Source organism: Eutrigla gurnardus (assembly GCF_963514095.1).
Source record: "Eutrigla gurnardus genome assembly, chromosome: 9".
In the NCBI taxonomy this organism is placed as follows: Eukaryota; Metazoa; Chordata; class Actinopteri; order Perciformes; family Triglidae; genus Eutrigla; species Eutrigla gurnardus.
Window position 1 is genome coordinate 23,963,078 of NC_139923.1, and position 12,972 is coordinate 23,976,049.

Sequence of the window (12,972 nt, forward strand, 5' to 3'; positions counted from 1 at the left end):
GTTTAAAATGATTTGCATAATAACTTGCTAACTTTCAGTTAACCTTCAGTCTCGTCCAGCGGTGAGGTTAAACCCTGTGCTGCTTTGTTTCCATAGCTGGACTTGTGGCCGACGTGTTTGTCATTCCATAGTAAGTACCAGAAGTCTGTGGCCTGTCAAATGGGATGATGGCTGCCGACCACGAGCTCGTTTGGTCTTCTCATCACCTCTCTGCTTCCCGTCGTCTTTTGTCCGCTCATTTCTCTTTTTTTTTCTCCTCTCCTTTTTCATCCTCAAACACGAGAACACAGTGTCCAAAAAAACAGGCGCGTTAGACATGAGCCAGAGCAGGAAACATGGCAAAGTCGCACACGCTCCCTCACCTTCGGAAGCAAATCAGCTTCCAACACAGTGACGGTCCTAATCCCCCCCTCTGCAGCGAGTGTCATTGGCTTGGAAGCTGCAGGACATTTAAGGCAGTCAACCCTCATGTAGGTATTCAGCCTCTTCTTACGATACATCTTTGTCAAGAAAGAATTTTGTTTGGAATTTCATATGAATATAATATTGGAAATCTGCATCCCATTGTGGCTTTTCAAGTTCACAAACCCCTCAGCAAATCTTTTAAGAGGCATATTGTCGTGCACATCATTTTCCTCTCTTCCCTGCAATCGACAACACAAATACTACGGCGCTTATGTGTCTGCTCCACCGCCTTCTAGCTGTGTCTTAGCCCCCATCCTGCTCCGCAGCTAGGCCCCTGAGGTGGCCGCATATTTGTTGAGTGAGTAAGGAATGTGGTTACATGCCTTAGACATTAGCTATGACGGAGCGCTGGCTCCACAAGAGAGGGAGGGTGCGGAGGAGGAGGAGGAGGAGGAGGGAGGAAGAGAGGGAGGGAGGGTAGAGTCTGAGCTCACGGCAAGTGAGCTCATTCACCCCCAGAGCTCGAGGAGAGAGTGCAGCTCCGTCATCCCCTTTGCTGAGAGACAGAGAGAGAGAGAGACAGGGGAGGAGGGAGGCAGAGGGAGGAGTGTAAGCCGAGCGACTGAGCCAATCAGAGACGGGGAGAGTGCAGCAGCACAACAATAGTGGGCAGCTCTTCTTGCTGTGGAGTCACAGAGACAGAGCGAGCGCTCAGAGAGACACACAGACGCTCTGTAAACCAGCTGCAGGCGCATTACAGCTGGCTTTCACGTACAGCCTTTACAGACCAGACACTTTTGCTTTTTCCTCCCGCTCTCTGTGTGGCGACCATTCTTTTCTCACAAAAGCATTTTAGGAATTTTTTGTGGTCATTTCATGGGATTCCTGCATAGGTGGATTTGAGGAGCGTGTCCACAGACATTTGGGACTAGTTTTTTTTGTCATACTGGGTTTTGTTCTCAGAGGGTCTGGACGCTGAAACCAGCGACTTGACCAGTGGACTTGAGCACCAGCTGGAGTTTTTGTCTACTTTGGGATTGTTACACTCAGACTTTTGGGCTCGTCTCAATCGGCCCCTTGCTGGTTGGTTCTGACCATTTTTTTTTGCGTGGCGAGGGCTCGCTCCATCCCTAAAAAAAAGAGGGGGGGCACCAGAACAATTTGTGTGTGCGTGAAACAGAGTGCGTTCTGGGGGATGCCTCTGGATGTGGTGATTGCCCCAGCGGACGACTGTTTTTGGCCGGACCTGCAGGACACAGACATGAGGCTGAAGATCAGGGTCCGCCGTATGAAGGAGGGGAGAGAGCTACGAGGTGTGTATAGATCTGGACTCGGTGCAGGAGAAGTGATTGAGAGTGTGTGTTTGAGAACATAATTTTGTCTTCTGTACATGTTGAGGACGTCGGCCTTGTGTACAGGGGTTACAGAGCGAGACGAACATGCCAATAGCGTGTGAGTTAATGTTATACAAACACAGACGTTGCTGGCGGTTTGGCTGTAAAATGCACCGCCGCTGTGTACAGTTGAAGGTGTGTTTGAGGGGGAAAGCCCCTGATAACGCTCTGCACATGAGTACAAAGGCACAGTGGGCTCGCAGGTAAATGAGCCCTTCCTGTCCGTGCACGCTGCAAATGAAAGGTGGACGTGAATCGAGTTTCTAAGGACGTCTGCTGCATCGATAGTGAGATTTACTGCTACAAAAGAATACACCGACAAACCCGCTAATTGTTTTCCCACCTTTTTGTTTGCACAGTGTTTAGAGAGAGAGAATAGGAAGAAGGGGGATTAAGGGGATGACATTATGAAGATGAGAAGCAATGAAGAGGAAAGAGAGGAGAGAAAAAGGTCTCTGGGGGGGGGAGAGGGATGAGAGCCATGACCGGCGGTATGACATAGTGCTCATGCTCTCTCAGCCTGTGGTCATTGAGATGTAAAACTATCACAAAGGCTCTTTCTGTCTCTTTCTTCCCCTCTGTTCTTGGCTTCTTTTTCCCCCTCCACTCCTGTTCTCTCTCTCTCTCTCTCTGCAGAATGGTGTCTTGTGGAGATTATGTTATCAATATGTGTGCAGTGTGCACTGCAGGTGTTTAACATAACACCTTTCACACAGAGCGATGAGGCAATGCAGAGCCGTGGCGCTGTGGAAGAGAATCCTTTCTGTATAGCAACACACTTGCATGCATACGGCACAAAAAAATGGATTCAGTCATCGAAAATGTTGGACCGTCTTGGTCCTCTTGTGGGTGTAAAGTTTGCATGCAATTGTAGATATGCATATGAGAAAGCCGGATCAAAGCAGTTAGAACGGCAGCCTTCCACACCTGCCACACTTGAGTTTCTTTGTGTGTGTGTGTGTGTGTGTGTGTGTGTGTGTGCTCACGGGCATGTACCGTCAGTCTCGGCAGGATTTTGGAGCCGAAGTGTCAAACTCGTTATCTCAGGAAAAAGCTAGCAAACAATTCACACGTTTGCCGTGAAAATAGAAATTAGTGTCTGTCACGGGTTATTTCCAGGCACTTCGACACGTCTCTGTGGAAATAGACTTGTGAATGCGGGCCGAATTAGAGGAGCGTTTACGGCCGTGTATTGCAATAACACGATACTGCTGAAACGGCAGTTGATCAAAGTGACATACTCCCGCTATCTGTGTACTAAGATAGAAGGGACAATAAACAGCCGCCAGCCGAGATGACACGCGTTAATCACACACAGTCGGCCCCGGACATCATCAACCTGACGCCCTGCATGAAAAGCGATGACATCATCCCGCTACCTCATCTGTGGTCTGTGCATCTCCACATTTGTGACAGACTCTACCCCCCTAAAACACACACACACACACACACACACACTGCCATCAATTCTCCGGGCTGCAGCACAGCCTTTGTGGAGCTGAGTGGGACATGTGTGCAATGATGTCATGTTGGGAGGGGGTGGGTGGAGGGGGGGGGGTCACATTGAGATGCAAATGTCCCCTCATAGTGGAGGGGACAGCTGGAGGGGCACAGAGGATGGCGTCATGTCTCCCCCGATATGAACCACAGAGAGAGATGGAGGGTTGCGGGGGACTCATTCAGGCAGATCAATGCCCCCAGGCTTCGGATTGTGTGTGTGTGTGTGTGTGTGTGTGTGTGTGTGTGTGTGTGCGCCTCTGTCCATTAACAGACGAGTTAAAGAGGGCAACTGAAAGCTACACAGAGACTGAAACACGCAGAGACGAGAGGGAGGGGGTGAGCTTGTATTGACGAGGCACTCAATTGTACCAACAGCAGTGATGTAACAGCAGAGCTCCCATTTACCATAACAGCCGGGCAGGTGATGCATGTCTCTGCTCATCCTGTCGATATCCCCGGGATTCCACTTCCATTCAGCTTTCTGCATCTATTCAAGAAACAGCAAACCCCCCCCCCCCCCATATTTGACCCGAATATATTCTACCAAACACAGACTTGTGAGATAATAACCTGCACTCTTAAAGTGAAATGTGAATATTAAGCCGTAGGAAGTGACTGATGAGGAGGGGGGAACCGGCGAACAAAGGAGGCCTGAGGGCTCCGCTCTGACACGGCAAGAGAGGAAAATAAGCAGTTGCATAAATGAAGTGGGCAGAGGAAAACGGAAAAAGGAAGTCACCGCTGGCTAGCATTGCCGATGGCGACACAGTGCCCTCTTTCCCAGTTATGTGTTTTCTCTCTACCCCAAACCTTTTTTTTTTTTTCTGTGTGTGTGTGTTTAAAATTGGGTTAGTCACATCCTGTCCAAGTCAATTTTCCAGAAGTACATGATACATGATGTATTGTTCACGTGATGTGGAAGCCCAAAAAAATAACAGTTTTAATAGTATTTCCGTGAGGCACAAGGTCACGACTCCAGCATGTGACCGGGAATGACAGCGGCCTTTATTTCCGTTGAGCAGAATGTGATTCTATTCCGTTTCAAACGGAGGAGGGGAGGATTCGACCCGGGACGAGCATGAAGGCACCCCTTGATACATATTGGAGTTACCCTGTGCAGCCCAGCTGGTTGGCTTCATCTGTCGGGTTTAATGTGCGCCGGTCTATACTGGTTATCATGAGGGTGAACTCATCTCTCCCAGTTGACATTGTGACGTCATCGTCGCGGACAGCTGGGCTGGTGTGTGTCACGGGGTATTTTCAGTGACCTCAGTGTGACTGTACAGTGTGTTTATGTGTGTGCTTAGATTGGAATGGACATGTGTGTCATCGTTGTCTTTTGGAGAATGTGAGGCCACGTCTCTTTGGGTTTATTTGGCGCTCAGTGTGTGTGTGTGCATCTGTGTGTGTGTGTGCCCTTTGGGTGCTCAGTGTGTGCTTTATTCCTTCTTGACAGCACTCAGGGGGACACGGGGAGCCAACTGTCATCAACATCACTGCCCTTCCTCGCTGTCATGGCAACCTTAAGTAGAGTGGGGTCAGGTGACGAGGTGACAATAACACGCTATCTCCTGTGTGACTAACGTCCATTTGTGGCAGCCGCGTCAAGCTTTCGACTACAAGGGAGGTGTTGGTAATTGAGTCGACGTAATGTCACAGTCATGTAAAAACACTCAGTCCTGCTCTCTTATCTCTGACTCCCGTCCGCCATCATGCCAGTAACCCCTTACTCACCCACCCACCCCCCACCCGTCACACGCCGGCTCCACTGCCTTCCTGCCACTTTGATGCTGATGTAACACGAGATGAGGTCAGCCCACAGTAATCGCGGCTGTAATTATTAATCCAGGCGCACACGCGATCAAAAGGCCGAGAATTATTTCGGGGAAAAAATGTTTTCATTCATGTGTTCACTTCCCTTCACACACACACACACGCAAACTTTCTCCTCGGTGTCAAAGCGCACACACAAGCGCCGTCTCCACTGTGGAACGTCCTGTCTTCTGTCCTTCCAACAACTCTCTAACAATGTCCTCGCTCAGAGGGGGAAATGGTTGCTGTGTGACGTGAGGCGTTTCCTGTTGATTTAACTGTCTCCAGGAACATGGCGCTTCCTCACACTGTACAGTGTGTGTATATCTGGGGTGGGGCGGGCTGGGGGGGGCTATATGTAGCACCATTTATTTTCCTTGCATGTGTGTGTGTGTGTGTGTGTGTGTGTGCTCCACACCAGCAGCTTGGGAACAAAGACGCCAGGAAGAAACCCTTCAAAGAAAAAGCCTTTCTCCCTCTGTTTTATCAATTACTGACACTGTAGCACCGCCCATAGGATCACTAGAAAGGCTCTGGTGGAAATTGTACAGTGCCAGTGCAGGCTAAAGCCAAACTGTGAACTACAAATTGCTGTTTAGTCTACTCAAGAGGGGCCAAAAAGGGCAGATCGTACACACATGCTAGTGTAGCAAGCCATCGGCCGCTCGCTTCTTTTGCATTAAGCGTTCCTTCCTTATCTTCGTTATCTGATCACCCTTTCTACACTCTGCATCCACCCTCCGCTCCACTCCACCCCCCCATGTGGAGCGCTGATGTCATTGCTCCGCCGGTTGCCATTAATAGCTGGAAACAGACAACCCTTCTTCACTTTGCACTTAAAGGGGCAGCGCACCCAGAATAGCTCTGGGTCATGAGGATGCACCCTCAGCCCACAAGCTGCTGTTGTGAAATAGGGCAACAACAAAATAATCCACTGAACCTTTGCATAACCTTAAAATTTTAGATCTCATATCTGTTGAGGCTGCTGAAAGCATGCTTTGTGTGTGTGTGTGTGTGTGTGTGTGTGTGTGTGTGTGTGTGTGTGTGTGTGTGTGTGTGTGTGTGTGTGTGTGTGTGTGTGTGTGTGTGTGTGTGTGTGTGTGTGTGTGTGTGTGTGTGTTGGCCAGACGTTGCTACATGAGTAGTGCAGCTGGGTGTGTGTTACAACGGAAGGCAATGTCCTGCCTGTGCTGTGTGTGCTACTTTAGAACAGTGATGTCATGTCTCACTCACTCTCACTCCGTGTGTGTGCGCATGTGTGTGAGTGTGGGCGTGTGTGTGTGTGTGTGTGTGTGTGTGTGTGTGTGTGTGTGTGTGTGTGTGTGTGTGTGTGTGTGTGTGTGTGTGCTACGTCCCAGATTGGGTCAGGCAGGGCTGAACCAAGATTAGGTTCTAATCTCCTTTCTGGGGCTCAGGGTTTCCTTGAAGCACTCCCCTCCATTCTACATACTCCTTGGCGAGGTCACTCACACTCACTCACACACACACACACACACACACACACACACACACACACACTTCACCCTCACCTACTCCCGTTGGCCCCCACCCTGTAGTTATACAACCGCAGCACTGCAGAGTAATGATGAGTATGGGTATTTCTGTGTGTGGGTGTGTGTGTTTGTATGTATGTGTGCAAGCAGTGCCTGTGTGTGTGTGTGTGTGTGTGTGTGTGTGTGTGTGTGTGTGTGTGTGTGTGTGTGTGTGTGTGTGTGTGTGTGTGTGTGTGTGTGTGTGTGTGTGTGTGTGTGTGTGTCGACAGAGCATTACACACAGTGAGAGTGAATATTGAGCATATGTTGTGATGCAAGATGATGTGATCATGTTCAGATTGTATCTTCTTGGAGGCTATCATCTTGTTAACGTTTGTGCGTGCGTGTGTGTGTGTGTGCATGTATGTTTGTGCGTGTGTGTGTGCATATGTATGATTGTGTGTGTGTGTGTGTGCGCGCGCGGTTGTCAGGGGGATGTTACTGGGCCTCTGTCCTGGCCCTGCACCTGTGGCCTCTCTCATTCCCCCAGCCTGACGCAATGCACTGCTACAGGACATGAGCTCATGCAGGAAACAGAGCCACACACACACACACACACACACACACACACACATATGCACATATGCCAAAAGCGGAGCCGCCTGCCTCTTAAAGGGCCAGACGCACACATTCCTGGCCGCCCAGCAGTTAACCTAACTCGCACACAGAAGCACACAGAGAGCCTCTTTTTTTTTTTTTTTTTGCTCCTGTTGCACTAAGCAAGACCCAGACATTGTAGCCCAGATCCACCGCTTAAAGCCTACAGAGCGTCTGTTTGCTCTGCTAATGGTGCTCTCGATGAGTTCATGGGAGTCTTTTGCAGAGTTCCCAGGGTGTTGTGTGACTGCTCTGTGGAAAATCCTTAGTGTACCTAACCAGTTCTCTCCTTCTCTTCTTTCTCTGCAGGAGGCTTTGCTGCTTTCACCTCCTGTTTCCCCGGCCTGTGTGAAGGGAAACCTGCCACCGCTCTACCTATGAGCTTGTCCCAGCCCTGCCTGCCTGTGGCAAATGTAGGGCCCACTCGCATCCTGCCACACCTCTACCTGGGCTCACAGAAGGACGTCCTCAACAAGGTAGAATACACAGTTTGCATCGTTTTCACTCGTTTTAGTGTTGAAATCAAATTTGCTATTATAGTTACCTGGCAACAAAACATGACCTTGAACTCTCACTTACTCTGCAGGATCTCATGGCTCAGAATGGTATCACTTATGTGCTGAACGCCAGCAACACCTGCCCCAAGCCAGACTTCATCAGCGAGAGCCACTTCATGCGCATCCCAGTCAACGACAACTACTGCGAGAAGTTGCTTCCCTGGCTGGACAAAACGAATGAATTCATAGGTAAGAGGAGAGGAGATGTAGTGACACAGTGTTTGGATTTGAAGATTAGCAGCCCGAAGCACAATAGCCACCGAGGGGAAGCGCCTTTTATAAGGAGTTGAGGTCATTTTCAAGCTACCTGTCGAAAGAATGCCTCGACATTCGATACCACGCGTTCACCCATTGTCGCAGTTTATAAACGTTCACATGCAGCTTAGGTAACAATAGTTACTCGTCGCTCAGGTGACCCCCCGCACTCTTCCGGGAAACGTCAGTTTGCTTTCAATAGACGTCGATTGTCTGCAGACACTTTGTGCTTAACGTGTGTGTTCTCTCTCCCCCGTGCAGACAAAGCTAAGGTGTCAAACTGCAGAGTCATTGTGCACTGCCTGGCCGGAATCTCGCGTTCGGCAACCATCGCCATTGCATACATCATGAAGACAATGGGCTTGTCATCAGATGATGCCTACAGGTACGCTCGCTCCTCCCACCCACGACCAGCTGAGCTGTGGTGTCAGCCTCTGTTAAAAGGCTGTTAAACGTAATGCTAGAAGCTATGCTAGTCATTTTCTCATCCCGCCCTCCCTCCCCTGCCTTTTAGTCGTGAGAAATGAACTTGTGAGATGCCAGGAAACGGTGTGTGTACAAAAGGTTCATGTATTGTGCATCAGTAAAACTGTTCACATCCTACGTCCCAGACATGATTTACCGTCAGACCTTGGCCACAGATCACGCTTCAAGAGCAAGCCTTGCGGTTTTCCTGTGACTAATACCTTCCGACTCTTTTCCTCCTCGCAGGTTCGTCAAGGACCGGAGGCCGTCCATTTCCCCTAACTTCAACTTCCTGGGTCAGCTCCTGGAGTTTGAGAAGGGCCTGAGAATCCTGCAAGCTTTAAATTCATCCTCCGACGACAACATCTCCGAAAGCGCGAAGCAAAGCTCGGAGGTCAACGGGGGTTTCGAGATCAACGGCCACGACTCGTCTGTCGCAGATCCGCACATCCCGCCAGAACCCAAGCTGCCATCACCCACCTCCCTCCAGCAAGGCTTCAACGGCCTTCACCTCTCCGCGGAGAGAATCATGGACACTAACCGGCTTAAGCGCTCCTTCTCCCTGGACATCAAGTCGGTCTACTCCCCGAACAGTCCCAGCCCCTGCCTCAACCTGGCGCCCACACACTCAGAAGACGTCCCCAAGCTGTGCAAGCTTGACAGCCCAGGAACAGGCACCTCCAACGGGGTCTGTTCCCAGTCTCCCGTCCTAGACAGCCCCAGCTCCGCCGAATCACCGTTCCCCTCACCGGGCAGGGGGGGCAGCATTGGAGGCTTGGGGCTCCGAGGAAGTGAAGGAGTCCATCGGTCTGGTTCTTCCTCATCCAGACCCAGGAGGAAACCCAAGCATTGCTCCGGCAGCTCCCCGGTCCACTCCCAACCTCCACAGTCCCTCAGCTTGTCGCTGGACCACAAGAGCCCCAGCCAGGATGAAAACCTAAAGGGCTCCCTGCTCCTGTCACTACCCTCCCTGCCCACCGCGGGGTCCGGGGCCATGTGGACCAAACACAGAGACACTGTCCAGGCCACCACTCCCGTCACTCCCGTCACCCCCACCACAGATGCGCCGTGGCACTTTGGGGCAGTGGAGGCCGGCGAGGGCGAGATGGAGCTGGGAGGAGGAGTGGGCGAGGGGAGAGAGGAGTCATCGGTGAGGTTCGGGAGCAGCTCGGCGTACGTGGCGTTCGGCTGCAGCGAAGGCGTGCGGTTACGAGACAAATCCCAGAGGGAGAAGTCCTCGGCGGCGCCGGCACAGAGAGACCACCGAGACTCCATGTCGTTGTCCCCGGCGACCCTGTCCAACAGCACGAACAACGGCGGGTCGGCGTCGGAGAAGCAGTTCAAGCGGCGCAGCTGTCAGATGGAGTTCGAGGAGGGCATCGCCGAGACGCGATCCCGAGAAGAACTGGGGAAGATCGGGAAGCAGTCGAGCTTCTCCGGGAGCATGGAGATCATCGAGGTGTCCTGACAGATAATGGACATGATGGGGGCCGTCCCCTGGGGGCAGAAATGGACTAGTTAGAGGGAGTGCAAGAGGAGGACATGCGACGGAGGTCAGGCTTTCGTGCTCCCCCTCACAGACAGTGTTAGAAGACTCCAACTTGAGAAGAACAAAATGACACACGAGCAGAGAGTTAATGTGAAGCGGTTAGCGAGCGAACTAGCATTCGCGCCGGCAGAGACGGAGGCTGCGACGTGGTGCTGAGCCATCCTGAACTCTGATACAAATCTGAATAAAAGTCTGGGGAGGGGGGGGTGTGACTGTAGGTACTGTACATTTGTGTCCGTCACAGATAAAAAAAAAGAAAAAAGAAATGAACCCAGGACAAAGTGTGGCGTTGCATCCTCACCGTGCTGTCACGAGCACGGACACAAGCTGTTTGCCTGCGGTCCAATGTAGTGTGCTTCAGTGGGTGTATAGCTTGTGATTTGAAACCAAGCCCCATGTTTTTCCTCCCAAAGCTTCACCCCGGTGTCAGAAAAGCCTCAGAACCTCGCACGACTACATCTGCCCCCCCCCCCCCTTCTTCTTCTCCCCGTGGCTCTGCCTGCTACAGACTCTGCATAGCAACATCAGGCAACAATAACAGACTTCTTAACAGCACCGTCTCCTCACATCACCACAGCACAAGGCAGAGAGATCCCAAGGACTCAATCTAACGGCGGTACTGTATCCAAACAATGAAGGATCCTCGGCATTTTGTTGCTGAAAAGACTTTTGAAGACGGGCAGCGTGTCCCCCCCCCCCCTTAAAGCACAGCGTGTCTTTCCCGACTCTGGCTCCCTTGTTTCCAGTGTTAAAAGCGTGATGGGACTGAGGTTTCCGCATAGTGGCGAGGGTTCGCTTTAACGGTCCATCAGCTACTTTATAGACCCCCTTCAAGCCCCTCCCACTGCTCCCAGTCATCATCTATGGTCACCACTGAGCATGCACCAGACAGACAAATACTATATATACAATATGAATATATATAGCAATTTTAATGGACTTCTAATGGACTTTTTCTGTTCAGTTATAGTTTTAATTTATTGTATTGGTTCATTCTGGTAATGAGAAATAATATAATGTTTTGTGGATTTATTTCTTTTTTTCTTGTTGAATTATTATTATTATTATTATTATTATTTGCTGTATGGTATTTATGAACACACATTCAAACAAATACACGTATTCAACATTCAAAAACAAAGCAAGCAATATGTGCTGTTCCTTCTTTGGGGAGAGTGATGTTTGATTTGAAATGCACTTTTCTGCTTTCTGATAACCGACTTCAGTTTCCCCCTTTACGCCTCACGGCAACCAGATCCTCTGAAAGCCGTCTGGAGTTTTCAAAGTACAGATTTAGAGCGTCTTGTTTTGATATTTGGAGGATGGCACCAACATCCCACTGGAAGAGGATTTCCGTAATGTGTGCATTCGCGGATTTATTATGATCGACAGCTCAGCCGACATTGTGTTGTGTAAGAATAAGCGGACGACACACTCTCTGATACACAGTAAAACATTTTCTGTCAGAGTTAAAGCATAACAACAACTATATGCAAACAACACTCTTTCAAGTTTGAGTGTCCTCTCCAAGCCAGCACCAGTTCCTCCTCTTCATCATCATCATCACCATCACCACCAAAGCTGAAACCAACACACAAACGCCCTATACTGTATGCACTTACACAGATTTTCACAAATGTAAAGCATAGGCCACACACCCTTTTGTTCATTCTCAGGGGATCTTTCAGTGAGCCAGGCCCATCACAGGGTAGCTGCTGGTCCATCAGCACAATGCATGTCCGTAAAGCTCCCTCAATTTCTCTCTCTCCCTCTCTCTCTCTCTCTCTCGCTCTCTCTTTCTTTTCTTATTTTCGAAGCTTTGATTAAAAAACGGCGTAACAAAATGTAAAGAAAAAAAAGCAGATCTTCGTATCTTGAGGTGAAAAGAAAATGGAAAAGTTGCTCTCCTGGTGCGAGATGGTTATTTATTTATAATGAAAAAATGTCTTTATTTTTCCTGACCCTTGACTAGCTTTTTTTTCTCTCTGGTGATCTCTGACCTTTGACCTTGGGCTGCTGCAGCCACAGTAAGTTCATATAGATTCCTCTGTTTCCCCCCCCCCGAAGCAAGCTCTCCTCACCCATCCCCTGATATTTTTAAGAAATGTTGTTAGAATTATTTATGACATGTAACAAAAATGATGCAGGCTGTCCCATTTGCTAAAATTGTTGTTATGAAATATTATTATTATTATTATTATTATTATTATTATTATTTTGTTGTGTAAATAGCAACTCATCTAAGAACACTGATGAATTTCGATGAGTTTTTAAAAAGAAAATCCTGATACCTTAGGCTGCTTGACGCAAAAATACCTCAGGTTCTATTGAAAGGCTTTTCCTTCCCCTGTACATGTTTTGTGAAAATGAGACAAAAATACAGACATGACAAAGTACAAACTCCTCTGCTTCTTCTTCTTCTTCCGCTTCTTCTTCTTGTGTGCTTGCATGGGGGCTGAACGGGGAGGGAGGGGGGGGAATCCCACCAAAACCAGACGCAACAACACATTACGGCATCCCATACGAGTCCTGGAGCCTCGCTATTGATTTTGTGTTTAACCAACTCCACTCTGACCACAAAACACGGCTTCATTGATTTTTTCCTTTTTTCAAATTGGGCCGCTTGCTTCTAAATGCTGATGGCATAGTGAATTATTTAATATGGAGGATGTGATCAAAAATAACTTTAGAGAAAGGCACACCAGTCCCATTAGGAAGTTTACACCGAATGATTGCCTACAGCGTCATATTATTAGAGAATGAGAGACCTTGAGAGACCCTAAAATGATACTTTGTGATAAAAGCACAAAATTCATCAGCTAAGTGTACTTGAATACGAGGCTACAACCAGGACAGCGTTAGCTTAGCCTAGATTAAAACTGGAAACACCAGCTCTGCCGACTCGC

At 49.3% G+C, this 12,972-nt stretch overlaps 1 protein-coding gene across 3 annotated transcripts in view; it reads left to right on the plus strand.

The window, feature by feature from the left end:
* The window catches only part of dusp8a (dual specificity phosphatase 8a), a 41,366-nt gene extending 29,264 nt beyond the window's left edge, over window positions 1-12,102 (plus strand). For 2 of the 3 annotated variants that reach the window (XM_084018068.1, XM_084018067.1), the window contains exons 4-7: window positions 7,550-7,716; window positions 7,827-7,986; window positions 8,314-8,437; window positions 8,764-12,102. In XM_084018068.1, coding sequence (XP_083874194.1) covers window positions 7,550-7,716; window positions 7,827-7,986; window positions 8,314-8,437; window positions 8,764-9,985 — 1,673 coding nt within the window. In that variant the 3' untranslated portion in view covers window positions 9,986-12,102. Of the gene's footprint in view, window positions 1-931; window positions 1,719-7,549; window positions 7,717-7,826; window positions 7,987-8,313; window positions 8,438-8,763 lie in introns of those variants that run through there. The other variant, XM_084018069.1, reaches the window with a different exon arrangement.
* Window positions 12,103-12,972: the final 870 nt, after the last annotated feature.